Below are 15,518 nucleotides of genomic sequence, written 5' to 3'. Positions count from 1 at the left end.
TCACTCTTGGTGTTTAGCGTTCTATGGATTTGGACAAATGTATAATGATATGTATCTGCCATTACAGTGAACTTAGAGACAACAAAGACTCCTGCTGGCCTTGAAAAAGCAAGCCACCATGGGTTCTCTAACAGTAAGGAAATGAAATCTACCAACAACCACATGAGCTTTGAAGAGGACCCCAGGCATTGAATGAGACCCCACTACTGGCCAATACTTTGACTACAGTCTTGTGAGATCCTGAACAGAGGACCCAGATAAACTGACCCAGACCCCTGACCCATGAAAGCTGTAAGATAACAGATATGTATTGTTTGAGTTACCATATTTGTGGTTGTTACTCAGCAATTGAAAAACAATGCACTGGGGATCCCTGGGTGGTGCAGCAGTTTAGCGCCTGCCTTTGGCCCAGGGCGCGATCCTGGAGACCCTGGATCGAATCCCACGTCAGGCTCCCGGTGCATGGGGCCTGCTTCTCCCTCTGCCTGTGTCTCTGCCTCTCTCTCTCTCTCTCTCTCTCTGTGTGTGAATATCATAAATAAATAAAAATTTAAAAAAACATTTAAAAAAGAAAAACAATGCACCAAAACAAAACAAAACAATGAATTATAAGAATATCTAAAGTTGTTCCATGGAGAGGACAAAAAGATAATTCATTTGTTGGGTTTTAGAATGACTGAATTGAAGCATCTTAGGAAAATCTATATATGCTTTATACATTGACAATAGATTAGGTTCTGGTATATTTCCCGATTTTTCTAAGTAAAGATCTATGATTATGCTCATGTTTCTGAAGTTTTAGGTTCTTTTGCCAAGCCCCACATTGAGTTTTGTCCCGATGTGTCTATCCTGGAATGCCTGTTTCTCGTTTCACATAGGACTTAGTAGCAAGACCATTCTGATTTTGCTCAGAATATGGTCTTTATAGTCTTTATCAACTGATTCTTGAGGAAGGCTTTGCTTCCTGTTAGTATACCTTGGAAAATTCTGACTTTACAAATTAACCCAAGAATAGCTGTACAATGCTATGACTATGTGGTACTAATTTGAATGCTTTGGATCAGATTTACTTTGGTGACTATATTTCTTAGGGTAATTTTTCTCTGCTACAGCTGGGATTTGTTGTTAGCAGTAACAGGAGGACAGTCTCTTTGTAGGAGAGTAACTTATGTGTGGGTTGAAGCTGAAAGTAAATATTTCACACATATGAAAGCATGACCCTTCCTGTGTGACTTTATTAAAACCGCTGGCCACAGTAGCTCAGGAAAATTATAATCTAATTCTTTTTTCCTGATACTACTTCAAAAATATAGCTTTATTAATGAACAAATGATGAGTTATTTTATAAATTAGAGAAAGAATTTAAGACATGAGCTGAGTTAGACAACTAGATTTTATTGTGCTCATGAAAATATGGATAAACACTTCAAGACCCTCTCAAGTACTTACAGTAATAATGAAAAGTTATTTGAGACTCTGTACTTGAACATTTTGTTCATTCAGTTTTATGTGAATCTCTGAAATGCTTTCCGTTCACCATTTCTTTGGTTTCATAATTTATTTGTGTTGGTTTGGTTTTTCAACTATTGAGGTCTTCAATGTTCAAGGAAAGTAATCTTTTCTTAATAAAGATGCTTCACAAACCGCTTTTTCCTGAAGAGATACATTCAAATGTAAAACACTGTTTTCCAGAAATGTTTCCAAAAGGTACAGTGGCTTCTTTTTTTTCACATCTAAAATAGATGCAAAATAAGAACAAGATGTATTTGCAAAGGTAACCCCTACTCCGCCAAAGAAAATGCTAGTCATGTTTCTTAGTGGAAGTAGCGCCCCCTAGTGGGTAGCGTTGCAATAATATTAACTAATTTTTTTCATATAAATTTTCATTGAAGTGAAATTCACATAATTATATTAAAGTGTGCAATTCAATGGCATTTAGTGTCCGCACAATGTTGTGCAACCACCAGCTATCTCTAGTTTCAAGACCTTTACATCGTCTCAGAAAACATCTCATAACTAGTAAGTAATCAATCACTCCCTATTCTGCTTTCAGCATCCCCTAGTAATCTCTAACCTGCTTTGTGTCTCTGGATTTGCTTATTCTGGATATGTCAGATGAAGAAATCATGCAATACCTTTTATTCTGGCCTCTTACATTTAGCATGATGTTATTGAGGTCAATCCACGTTGTAGTATGTATCAGTACTTCATTCCTTTTTATTGCTGAATAATATTTCATTGTATGTATACTCTACAGCTTGTTTATCTGTTCATCCAATGATGGGCATTTGAGTTGTTTCCACCCTTTTGCTGTAATGAGTAATTCTAAGAATTTATGTACAAATTTCTGTGTATGCTTATTTTTTCATTTCTCTCCGGTGTATACCTTAAGAGTGGAATTGCTGGGTCATATGTTAGTTCTGTGTTTAACTTTTTGAGAAACTACCAAAAAAAGCCAATCAAGACACATCAGAATATGGCTTCCAAAAATATTGGCTGGTATTATAAGAGAATGGTTTTTAGTATTGGAAAATAATGGCAATAGTTATAAACTCACTCAGTTCCTTCTAATAATGCAATCTTTTATAGGAAGCCTTTTGAGAGCTTAGCATGGGGTGATTATTCCTCTTATCCCCTAAAGATTGGCTTCAATAACATACTATAAGATTTATCAATTAAAAATGTGTGATGTATATACGCAGAAAAAACAGACAAAATAAATCAATAAAGATGTATTTTGAATGACATGATAAATAAATTTGATCTATTAAACATATATAAAACATTATAATAACTTAATAATACATTTTATTTTCAACTACGTATGAAACTTAGGCTTGTGGAGCTGCTGAGCTACAAAATAGTTCCCTCCCCTAAAATTAAAGGGTTAAAATTATGCAGAGTATATTAACTGAACAGAGGGAAAATAAATTAGAAGTAAAACAAAAATATCTAGAAAATTCTTTTTAAAAACCCCTCAAGGGCAGCCCCGGTGGCGCAGCGGTTTAGCGCCGCCTGCAGCGCAGAGCGTGATCCTGGGGCCCCGGGATCGAGTCCGCATCGGGCTCCTGCATGAAGCCTGCTTCTCCCTCTGCCTGTGTCTCTGCCTCTCTCTCTCAATGTGTCTCTCTCTATGAATACATAAATAAAATCTTAAAAAAAAAAAAAACCCTCAAATGTTTGGGAATTAAGCAGTACTTTCCTAAATTTCTAATAAAATAAGAAGAAATAAATAGAAACCTGAAAACATTTTTTTTAACTGAATGGTAACAAAATAAAAAATAACAAAATTTATGGAATGTTATTAAAGCCATGCTTAGAGAGAAATTTATAGCCTAGTCTAAGTGCATTTACTAAAGAAAGGATAAAGGCTGAAACATTTTTATAATAATGTACAAAATAATTGTTAATTAGAACCAACGAAATAGAAGGAAAGAAATGATAAATATAGAAGCAACCAAAATTAATAATGAAATAGGGAAGGACATACTATAGAGAAGATTAAAAAAGCCAAAAGTTGGTTCTTAATATATAATAATTAATATAATATAATATTAATATAATTACTATCAGGGGAAAATGGTCTTAACTATAGACCTTTTAAAAATAATATAAAGCAATAACTTTAAAAAATAATATAAAGTTATAAGTAACTTCATGTGAATAATATATAATATCTATTTTAAAATAATGTAATATAAATATATTATAAAGTTATAAGTAACTTTATGTGAATAAAATAATATAAAGTCATAAGTAACTTTATGTAAATATATAATATAAATAATGATATAAATTTTATGTGAATAAACTTGAAATCTTATTTGAAATGTTAAATCATTAGAAAAAATAGATTTATGGCAAGTGAAATGAGAAGAAACAGCAAGGCTAACAGTCCTCTACTTATTACGGATAAATGATAAAAAATTGAAACAAAAAGCAAATCAGACTCAGAAGTCTTCATAAGTCATCTAAATAATTAAGGACAGCAGTCTTATTTAATCTCTAACAGAACAAAATAAAAGAAAACAGAGACCCTTTCCCAACTTGTTTTAAGAGCATACCATAACCTTATGATCCAAACCTAGCAGGCACATTAAAAGAAAGGAATATTGTGAGCCAAGCTGTTTCACAGATGTAGATGTGAGAACATGAAACAAAATATTGGAGAACTAAATATTGCAATGTAATGAAATTGCTAGTGAAAATGATCTAATTGGATTCAATTCCAGGAGAATAATTAGGGTTGACATTCTAAAAGTAATCAATACTATTTACCATAACACCAAAATAAAGAATCATAATAATATGATTATCTAAATAAGGCACAATAAAAATTCAATAATTTCAGTGTGCATGAATGATTTTGAAAAAACTTAGATTCGGGATTGCCATAATTCTCTTTGAGATGATAATGAGTATCTATTTTAAAAACCTACACCAAACATCATTCTTAATCATAGTAGGATTGGAAAGAGAAGAAATCAATGAATAGAAAACTGAAAAACTGTAGACAAAATCAATAAACCAAAAGTTGGTGTTTTGAATACATTAACAAAATTGAAGAACCCTTAGATAAACTAATCAATAAAAAGATAAATTACAAATTTCCAATATCAGAAGGGAAAACCAGATATGAATAGAGATGCCACAGATATTGAAAGCATAATAATGGAATGACATGAACCATTTATGGTGTAAATTCAGTAATCTGGGTGAACAAATTCTCTAGACAAATGCAACTTACCAAAACAAAAAAAAAAAAAAAAAAAAGGAAAAATCATAATAGCCCTATATCTATTAAAGGAACAAATCTCTTTAATTAAAAACTTCCCCACAAAGAAGAATCAAGTTCCTTACAGTTTTAATCATGAACTCTATAAATATATTGGGGAGAAAATAATTCCACTATTACAGAAATTCTTTCAGGAATAGGCAATTTCTAACTTGTTTTATGAAGCCAGCATTATCCTGATACCAAAAGCTGACAAATTACCCAGGAGGAAAAAAAAACATTAAAAATAGAAAGAAACAGTAAAACACATGAGAGAAAGATTCAGAAATTTCAACACATAACCCTCAGGAATTCTAGATGGAGAAAATAGAAGAATATAGGATGAGGAAATACTTGTTTGCTGAAAGCTGAGAGCTTTCTTGAAATTTTCTTAATTACAGATATTAATAAATATGTCAATCCTCCAATTACATTAGCATACATTCTGAGGCTGATTAATAAAAGCAATTTCATAACTAGTGTCAAAAAAATTGAAAAACACCAGAATAATTATAATCTAAAGTATTCCATTAAAAATACAGCTGCAGACAGCTGGATGGTTCAGTAAATTAACGTCAGACTCAGATTTTGGCTCAGATCATGGTCTCAGGGTCATGATCATCAGGCTCTACACTCAGTGGGGAATCTGCTTGGGATTCTCTCCCTCTGCCCCTCCCCCCACACTGTCTCTCTTTTTCACTCTCTAAAATAAATAAATCTTTTTAAAAACTATGGTTGAAATAAAGCCATCTTCAGAAAGAGAGGAGTAGAGTCAGTTTGCTACCCACAGACTTTCCTAATAGAATTCCTCATATATTTCAAGAAGGAAATAGGGAGCTCTTGGGTGCTGCAGTCCGTTAAGCGACCTACTCTTGGTTTCGGCTCAGTTCTGATCTCAGGGTCATGAGACTAAGCCCCACATTGGCCTCTGCACTCAGGCTGGAGTCTGCTTTCAACTCTCTCTCTCTTCCTGTGCCCCACCCCCTCTTAAATAAATAAATCTTTTTTAAAAAGAAAAGGAAATAGAACACAAAATGAAGAAGTAGACAGAAGAAACATATTTTAGATTAATTAACACGTGAGTGGGTCTAAGCACTGACTATACACATGCACAAGAATACCATTTTTAAATTCTACTCTGTCTGACATCCAATGAATTAAGTAATATTAGACAAAAATCACATAAAAGTGGGCAGTAATATGTGTCAAATCTAGGAACTTCATTGTTTCAGATAAGAGTACAACTGCTGATTTTATTTCACTAATTAAGTATGTATGTTAAAATTTAAAAGCAATCACTTATTGAAAAAAAGAGAAAAGGAAGGGAATAAGGGAGGAAGATGTGTAGCTTCTGAACCAGTACAGATGTGGAAGAGTGGAAAAAACATGACAAAATTAATTTGAAAGAGGACAAAAAAGGGAAGGAAGAAAAGAGAAAAACTTGACAAATAAAAAGCACAGAATAGATAGTAAAAATAAAATCAAATATATCTCTGTATAAAATAAATACCAGTAGATTAGCCTAGGCTATTAACAGAACATTTAGATTGGTCTTTTTGTCTATGTATATTCTTTTTAAAATATATACCAAAAGATAAGAACACAGACATCTTTAAAAATAAAGAGATGGGGAAACAAGGTATCTGTGAAATACCAGCAAAAAAAAAAAAAAAAATATATATATATATATATATATATATATATATATATATATATATCGGTGTAGTCCTCTTACTATTAAATTAGGTAGGGACAGATGTATCTAATTTCACTGCCATTCTACTGCTTAGGAGCAATCAATCATTCCTCATTGCCAACAGAATAAATCTCAGGCTGTTTAGCATGACATACAAGGTTCTTCACCTCTGGCTATAACCTTCTTTTGGACAGCTAATTTCATCTTTGATGTCTCAGAGCCTATCACAAAGTTAATGTGTAGTAGACCCTTTAATATTTATTTAGTTCAGATGACACGAAAAATAAAACCATTATCGATGCAATCATTGTAACATTTACTTGCATGATGTCCTCTTCACCTTTCTCATAGGTATTTTTTCTTAAAAAGAAAAGAGAGGAGAAACATATCTAACATTTTGACAACTAAGCAAAATTTCTTTTATTATGCCTTTTCCTTCCCCAGCCCTTCACTCTTGTTGTAGATATTAACAGCAAGACCTTTTTTCAGAGGATGGTTTATAAAACATTCCATTTTTATACTCCCCTCCCTTCCTCTACTTCCTCCAGTTGTTCTTCCCTCTCTTTCCTTCCCCCTTTGCCTTTTCATCCCCCCTCATAATCTCTCCCCACTGCTCTTTGTAAATTGATCTGTATTATACAGAACTCGGGAGAACATGTGATTATGAGAGGTGCCCCAGAACAGAGAAGTAGAGAATGGAAGCCTCTCCGGTTTAGATTTGTGACTTGATAATGACAACTTGAATGTGTGTTTTATGTGGAACATCTCCCATTGGTCCAGGTTAATGGTTTTGACCCAACAGGACATATAGGATTCAACTGAGTTATTTTATGAATCCATAGTGTGTCCTAAATCACCTACATCTTCATCTCACCCAGTACGTACTAGGAGTAATCAGGGTGCCATGTTGTGTGGGTTTATAACTTGAAAAAGCTCTCAAAAACAACACTGATAGAATTCTCTTTCACCAACTGCAGTCTTAAAACCCGTTATATAAACAAATCAATCTCATTTCCGTTCGCTACAAGATAAACACCTCAAAAGCCATCATATTGGAAGCCTTACTTTATATGCAATGCATTATATAATGAAACTCTGAAACGGGAAAGGGGTATTCTCTCTTCTCTGTAGACTATTTTTTCCCATTGGGTGAAGAGACCCTAATGCAATGACTTTCAACCCTTAGTATGAATCAGCATCAACAGTAAGCCTTTAAAAGGAAATTATATGCTTAAGTCTCATCCCCAGAGATATGAGTTCAATTGGCCTGGTCTTGGTCCATGCACTGGCATTTTTAAAAAAGCTTCTCAGGTAATTCTAAAATGCAATCAGAATTGAGAAACATTTCACAAACTACTCATAATTAAGTAGAAAAACCAGATCTTTCTCATTTGCGAATTTTGTTAATATGGTACAAAGAGTTGAAATATAAGCTCACTTAGAATTTTTGCCAAGGAAATTGTAGGAATGAAGATAGTGATACTCAATGGATTTTTTTTGTAGTGATAGTAAATTATTAGGGGTTTAAGTGCACAGAGCCATTGTCTACAGAACGTAATTAACAAGAGATTAGGTGAACAGAAAAGAAACAAGAAAATTATCTTGAATGAAAAACAAGAGCCCAAGGAAGGAATGGAAAAGTATATAGAAAAGTAGATCAAAGATACATAGGGAAGAAACTGAAGTGAAAAGAAGAACAAAACAGTAGGTAGACGAGAAGGAGAAAGGATGCACAACTTAAAATGTTAGTCAATTTTTTTATTAATTTTTGTAACTTTCCAGTACTCTACCCAATACCATATCTAGATTTTTGGCCAATATTAAAACTAGATATCCAATACACTCTTCTTGATTGATTTCCATTCCATGAAAAAATTTAAAGATGAATTATTATATTTAATGTGTATTCTTTACATTTATATTTGTTCTGATAGATCATTTTTACATGATAGAAATTTACCTTTAAGTGGCAATTCAAAGATAGAAACAAAGACAGAACAATTAAATACAAAACAAAAGCAAAACCTTTATTCTTTTGGCTTGATTGTAATGTGGCTTACCGTTCTTTATGGTAATAGCATTTTCCTGCATGCATTTCACCAACACACTACAAGTCAATAGCTTTAGTATAAAGAATCTACATTTAATGTTGCTTGTGAAAGAAAAACAAAATGTTTTGCTGTAACTGGTAATATAATTTCACTACCTGGCTTTGTGAGAGAAAAAAAAAAAACAAACACAACAACTTGGGTCCCCTATCATAACTGATACAGTTCTAATGCCGTACGGGTCAGTAAGAGTAAGATCTATCTGGGTAAACAAACACTGGAAAAGACTGACGATTTACTGAATCAAAAGACTAGGTGGAAACATCTGATCCAAGCAATGCCAAGAATATCAACTGATCTTTCCTTAAGCCTCTCTCGATGATAAGGCATTACTATTTGAAAGCAAATAAACGCTGGACTCAGTCTGAGATTTGTTTTCACATTGAGATGTGTGCAAAGGTTACAGTACTAATAAAAAAGCAGAAACCTACACTGCATCTTAGTCTTTGTTTCTTATTTTGTGAAGTGCTGTAATTTAAAAGTGCTAGGAACAGAAACTAACAATAGTGACTGTGACATCAACCTGAAGATACTTTTTAATTTCTCATTTTATGTACAAAAGGCTGAAAAATAAAATAAAATGAACTTTTTACAGTATTTATATTTTCTTAGAAAACTCTAACCATATAGTTTCAACAGATTTAAGCAGCTTGCAACATGTTCGTACAGTCGGGCTTTTTACCACAGAGTGTTCAGTTAAGATTGGAAGAATAAAAAGCAAGAAGCTCTTCATTGTTTGCTGCAACCTATTGCTTAATGACACGAAGAATGAGGTCTTGGTCGAACAATTTGCTTCACTTTACCACTGACGTATGGCTTCCCATATTCGACTTCTGAACAGTGGAAGGAATAAGATACAGCAGCATAGGCAAGATAAACATGCAGCAGTGACAGCTTCAAACTATAATGGAACCAATTACATCATATTACCTGTTGAAAGCTTGCAAACTATACTTACTGTGGTACATATTTGATGCAATAAATACTGTGCTTAAGTCATCATTTTTGTTTGCTCAAACATGCACCACTGGATAAAATTACTATTTACAAAGCAGACTTTTATTGTTTAAATTGACATATACTATGTCAACCTTACCAAGAGCAGAAGATGGCTAAACAATACTGCAGGAAAAAAGCAGAATCAACTTTATAAAGTGGTGGGGGGTGCTTTTTGGTCAATTCAGGTTCTTAAAAGGATCGATAGGATATTTTTAGTTTATGCCAAAGGACACTTATCAAAAATGGTATAGTCATGCTGCCAGGACTCGAGTGACTATGTGATGGTGTGTGTGTGTCTCTCTCTGTGTGTATACATATATATGTATATACACGCACATATACATATATACATATATACATGTACATATAATGGATCATGTAAAAATAAAACAAGTCTTCAACGCTTGTGAATTCCATGGAACATTTACAGGCACATTAAAATTTTTCTGGATGAGATACCTTAAAAACATGAATAGCTATTTAAGCACCTCAAAAATCTAAAAACATCCTGAAACAAGAAGTAAACTCTTTCCTTTTGTGATGTGATTTTTTTTCACGTGTGAATGAGAAGTGCAGCATGCCTTCATTTAAAATATATCCAGTTATACAATAGAGAAATGTAGAATTCCCTACCTTTAATCCCTCTCCCCAAACATAAACCCATTTACAAAAATAGTCACATATAATAGTAAACAACCTGTGAATTAAAAAAAAAAAGGTGATAAATTCACAGCATACGTTTTGTAAAAATGTGGCAGGTGTGGCAGTTAAATCATAAACAGTGGTGACAATTACTATCATCAAGTGTCACGTGTTGAATTTACATAAAAATTTAACTTCCCTCCCCCCTTTAAAGTGGTTCCTATAGTCTGAGTAGCCATTACATCTCTGCTCTTCAGCAGTGTCAGCTGGTTGTGAACACAGAAACCTCCTGTCGATGCTGTTTTTCTGGTTTATTGGGTCCCAGTTGGCTGACCAGAGGTCTCTGTCTTGTTATAGGCACTGACCTTAAGTATACATTTGTGAAAGCAGTTTGGCATAGACCTCCTGTGGGAGTCCTGTTGACACCAATCCATCACCATCACAGGCTGTAAACAATTGATCACAAAATGGAATATTCTTTGTTCCTTTTTACTTTTTACTTTCCCTGATATCTTTCCCTTTGTCTTCCTTTTCTGATTTGTCTTTTTCAAATTTTTCTTTTTCTGGTTTGGTCACACTATCATATGAAGGTGGAGAAGTGGTGGAAGGTGTCACATCGGTTTTCTCTGGCGTCGAATTCTCATTCAGTTTGTCAATGAGGATATCTTCTTTGATAGGTGTTCCATCCCCTTCTTTGCCTTTGTCTTTCTTATAGATACATGAAACCTTTTTAACTTTCTGCTTCAAGAGGTACCGTCTATAAGCCCTCTGGATAACGATAGCAGACACCTCCTCTTGTTTGCGTTTCAGAGTGGTTGTGATGGGTTCATAGGAGACTTTGGAGGGGTTCGATGCCATGAATCGCTCCTCCATCTGTATTCTAAGGGCATCCATCTCTCCACTCTCACCCAAAACACGCTTTGTAAAGGCAAATAAAATGTCGAGGCAGTGGATCCGGTCCCCACTGACCATGGGCAGGTCCATGGCAATGAGCTGGACTTTGTTTGGTTTCGCTATGAGAAGAGGAGGATCCAGGGCAGCTGCAAAATCAGAGAGCTTGGAGAACTCTATAAACTGGGTGGCATCAGGATCAAACTTCTCCCAGACTTCATAGAACATCTCAAAGTCATCCTCGCTCAGGGGCTCTGCACTCTCCTCAGTAGCAACACTGAAGTTCTCCAGGATGACAGCGATGTACATGTTCACCACAACCAGAAATGAGATGATGATGTAACTGACAAAAAAGAAAATCCCCACAGATGGGTTCCCACAGTCTCCCTTAACTGAGCTTCCAGGGTGATCTTTTTCAGGATCACAGTCTGGAGGTCCACTATTAAGAATAGGTGCTAGCAATCCGTCCCAGCCAGCCGAGGTGGTAATTTGGAACAAGCAGATCATGCTGTTGCCAAAGGTCTCAAAGTTGAACATGTCATCAATTCCAACTTCCCTCTTGACATAGGCAAAGTTGGACATTCCAAAGATGGCATAGATGAACATGACCAGGAAGAGCAGGAGGCCGATGTTAAACAAGGCAGGGAGGGACATCATCAGAGCAAAGAGCAGTGTGCGGATCCCCTTCGCCCCTTTGATCAGACGCAAGATTCGACCAATCCTGGCGAGCCGGATCACTCGGAACAGGGTGGGGGACACAAAGTATTTTTCTATCAGCTCAGCCAGAAACATGCCTATGGAAAAGCAAGAAACAAAAACAAGAATAGTGTTATATGTAATAGCAGTGAATGAAAATTTACATGGATTAGATGGTAATTAGTTTTACAAAATATGTACATAAGAATTAAGTACACACACACACACACACACACACACAGTCTGCAGTATTCGTTTAGTAAAATGAAACTGGTATGTTTGGTGTTATAACATTAACCTTGCTACACTAACTGAAGATTTTAATGGTCATTTCTCCTAGTTCAAGACAACCATCCATTGAAAGAAAGACTCAACCACTGAAGGCCTAAAGATGTCACAAAGTATATGGCAGCCAAGCAAAGGAGTGGATTTGTAGTTCCAAAATACTAGATCTAGTATTGGCATAAGAACAAATGGACAAGGTTTGTGATTTTGGATTAGAATATAAGAATTCTTATCCTGAGATGGTTGTGATCCATTTTATTTGGAAGGTGGCAAGACTGATGGACAGGAGAGAATCCAGGCTTTGGAGACAGACATACTTGGGACTGAATCCTCTCTCTTTTTTTCACATCCCTAAATGGTGATAGTAACTACATTTGTCGTTGTTTTTGTTAAACTTAGCACTTACTAAGCCTTTTCTTTGTTGTAGGCATGCTGCTAACTGCATCTACGTACATAATCTCATTTAATTCTTGCAGTAATACTTTACAGAAATATTCCCTGGAATGCTAGGGATGGTAGAGGTAACTTGGCATAGGTCACAGAACCGGTAAGTAGTGAAAATAGGAAATGTCTGTGTGACTCCCGAGTCTCACCTCTTAATCAGTTTATGGCCACCTCTTAGCACTGTTGTGAGGCTCAGACAGAAAGGCTTATGGTCTTAGTGTTCTAGTCCAGCAGAGAACGCAGTATAAATAGTGGAATACTATTTTTCCCTCTGTGTATGTTCTCTTTTCTCAAATAGGTAGACCTTTGTCTTAAATCTCTTATATTTATTGCCAGCACCTACATCTAACCACTTAATATGTATTAATGATAACGGGTCTATTTTAGTTCTTTGAACAAAATGTCTACTCTTGGAAAAAGAACATTACAAACCATCTGAATCCAAAGGTAAGATGAAGCTTACATGTGTGTGAATATATGTAAACACACATACAAACTATTCCAACTATCAGTAGCTTACTTATGGACTATTTGATTACTTCTAATAATTTTTATGTGTATGTGTGTGTGAATTATTGATTCAAAGTAGTACTTGTCTACACCACAGGAGTGTGAGTGCAAGAGTATTATGCCAAACTGCAGTTACTGTCTTCTGAAATGAGACAAGATGATAAATGAAAGCTGAAAAGCATGAATTCTTTTTTACACAGCATTTCTTGCACAGCATGCAACAAGAAAAATGACAAACTGAAGAATGGACTATTAGACTTTTATCTGAAAATTTGGGATGAAAGAGAAAGATTAGTAAGAAACACTGGCCAAGTTTTAAAGTTTTACTACTATCTTCCTTAACTGAGAAAAAGCACCTCTTCTTACCTACGATAGAGAGAATGACCACCACAAAATCAAAAATATTCCATCCAATGGTGAAATAGTAATAACGAAGGGAGATTAATTTCAGCACACATTCTCCAGTGAACAGAACAATAAACACCAGATTAATCCAGTACAGAATGTTTGTCATCTCCTGACTCTGGTCATCAGTTTCCACCATCATGGTGACCATGTTGAGGCAAATGAGGATCATGATACTGATATCAAAGACTTGTTTGGTTACAAAATCAAAGACCATTCCTTGGAATTTATTCTGGAACAAAGAATATGTAAAATTTACTTAGAAACATTAAAAAAATAAAATTTGACTTATCTGGTTATAACATAGCAATATGAAAATGTAGCTTTTATAAAAACACATGTTTATTTTAATACTTGGAAGAACATTTTGTATACTGGCATGTGCAACTTTTTAAAAATGAATTTGTATAAACTGTTCACGATATCAGATTTTATAACCTGGCTTTAAGAACCACTTATTGTGTTCCCAGTGCCAATAATATCAGCATATGTATGATGGACAGTCAGCCAATATTTGCCACTATCACAAATCTTTGTTATCCCATGAATTGGAGGTGGGTATCAAAGTAAACTTTGAAGAACTAATAAATACTTCTCCAGCTTTTTCTCTCGTGTTTATTTTTTTCCGGTTTCTGCTTTTATAGTCTTTCCCCAAAGGCAGAGCACCTTAAGTTTCATCTGGGAAGATGTTTTAAAAAAAATGTAGTTCAAGAAAAAGGACATATGTGGAACACCTGATGAAATCCAATTTGGCCCTGTATTTTATTTAAATGCTCTTGTACCAAAGGTTAATTTCCTAGCTTTGATTATTGATCTATGGTGATGCCAGATTTTGAAATAAGGAAGAACTGGGTGAAATTATATGGGGTAACTCTTCTCTAAGAAAATAATAATCTTTAAAAAAAGTTACAGTCCACAATCAGACTTTCAACCTTTGCCCTGTTCAGTTTGGACCTTATTTCCAAGCATTAATAGGCTTAATGCATCATTTATGAAATTAAGTCCTCACCTTACCAGTTCTGCTCATTTGGACCCTGTTTTATATCGTTTTGCTTATACCTGCTTGGTATTTCAGGCTTTCTAGGGCTCAAGGCTTGACTTAACTTCCACTAGACTGTTGTCTACTGTCTTACTATGATCTGTTACCAATACACTTTATAGCCTGCTTTCCCAGATCCTGACATGTTTATCCATCTGGATTCTCTGTACTAATGTTCTGATCTCTGCCTGTTGAGAGACATCCGTTACTTCCTATGGGAAATCCTTGGACATCAAACACCTCTTGTTTATTTTATTTTTCTCTTTTCTCCGAGTAGGTATCTGGCTTGCTGAACTGGACTTCTATTGCTTCAGCTGAGTCTGTCCTCTCAGAGCCCTCTTCAACTTGATAAATGTGTCTAATTCCAGTTCCAAACCCTTCTTTCTTAGTTCTTATTTACTGTGGCTTACCTTTCCAAGTTTGGTTATATTTCTTCTTTTCCCACCCTTCTGATATTTCCCATCCCTCTTAATAAAATTTGCAGATTCTACTATATCATTTTATCTTGTTTCCTCATACTAAAACAGTGTGTTTAGTCACTCCTTCTCTGGTGACTTTGAATTCAATTTTAAGTTTTAAGCACTCTGTGTCCTCAGAAAACTTTATGCTTGTATTTGTCATAAAATTGATGACACCGTATTGCAAATGGTTTACTCTTATTTATTTGATTTTAGTTTTTTTCTCCTAGTCATTTGGAGGCTCTTCAAGGACAGAGAAGTGTCATTTTTTTCCATAGATATAACACCTAGAGTGTAGTAGTTTCAGAATTGCTTAAAATTAGAAGCTTTTTTAAAAAATATTTTATTTATTTATTCATGAGAGACACAGAGAGAGAGAGGCAGAGACATAGGCAGAGGGAGAAGTAGGCTCCCTGCGGGGAGCCTGATGTAGGTAGGACTCCATCCCAGGACCCTGGGACCATGACCCAAGCCGAAGGCAGATGCTCAACCACTGAGCCACCCAAGCGCCCCTAAAATCAGAAGCTTTTATCAATAAAAAGCTCTTTAGATTTTCTGCCCATGTAGTTTT

The 15,518-nt window shown here is 34.9% G+C and overlaps 1 protein-coding gene across 2 annotated transcripts in view; it reads right to left on the bottom strand.

Moving 5' to 3' along the window:
• Positions 1–9,909: 9,909 nt before the first annotated feature.
• Positions 9,910–15,518, bottom strand: part of LOC121471826 (sodium channel protein type 2 subunit alpha) — a 209,607-nt gene continuing 203,998 nt past the window's right edge. For both annotated transcript variants that reach the window (XM_041722667.1, XM_041722668.1), the window contains exons 26-27: positions 13,412–13,682; positions 9,910–11,904 (exon numbers count right to left, since the gene is read on the bottom strand). In XM_041722667.1, the coding sequence (XP_041578601.1) occupies positions 10,709–11,904; positions 13,412–13,682 (1,467 nt within the window). In that variant the 3' untranslated portion in view covers positions 9,910–10,708. The remainder of the gene's footprint in view (positions 11,905–13,411; positions 13,683–15,518) is intronic.

The sequence above is a fragment of the Vulpes lagopus genome, chromosome 11, assembly GCF_018345385.1.
Source record: "Vulpes lagopus strain Blue_001 chromosome 11, ASM1834538v1, whole genome shotgun sequence".
In the NCBI taxonomy this organism is placed as follows: Eukaryota; Metazoa; Chordata; class Mammalia; order Carnivora; family Canidae; genus Vulpes; species Vulpes lagopus.
Note: the sequence above shows the minus strand (reverse complement) of the source record. Positions and strands in the feature narration are given on the sequence as shown.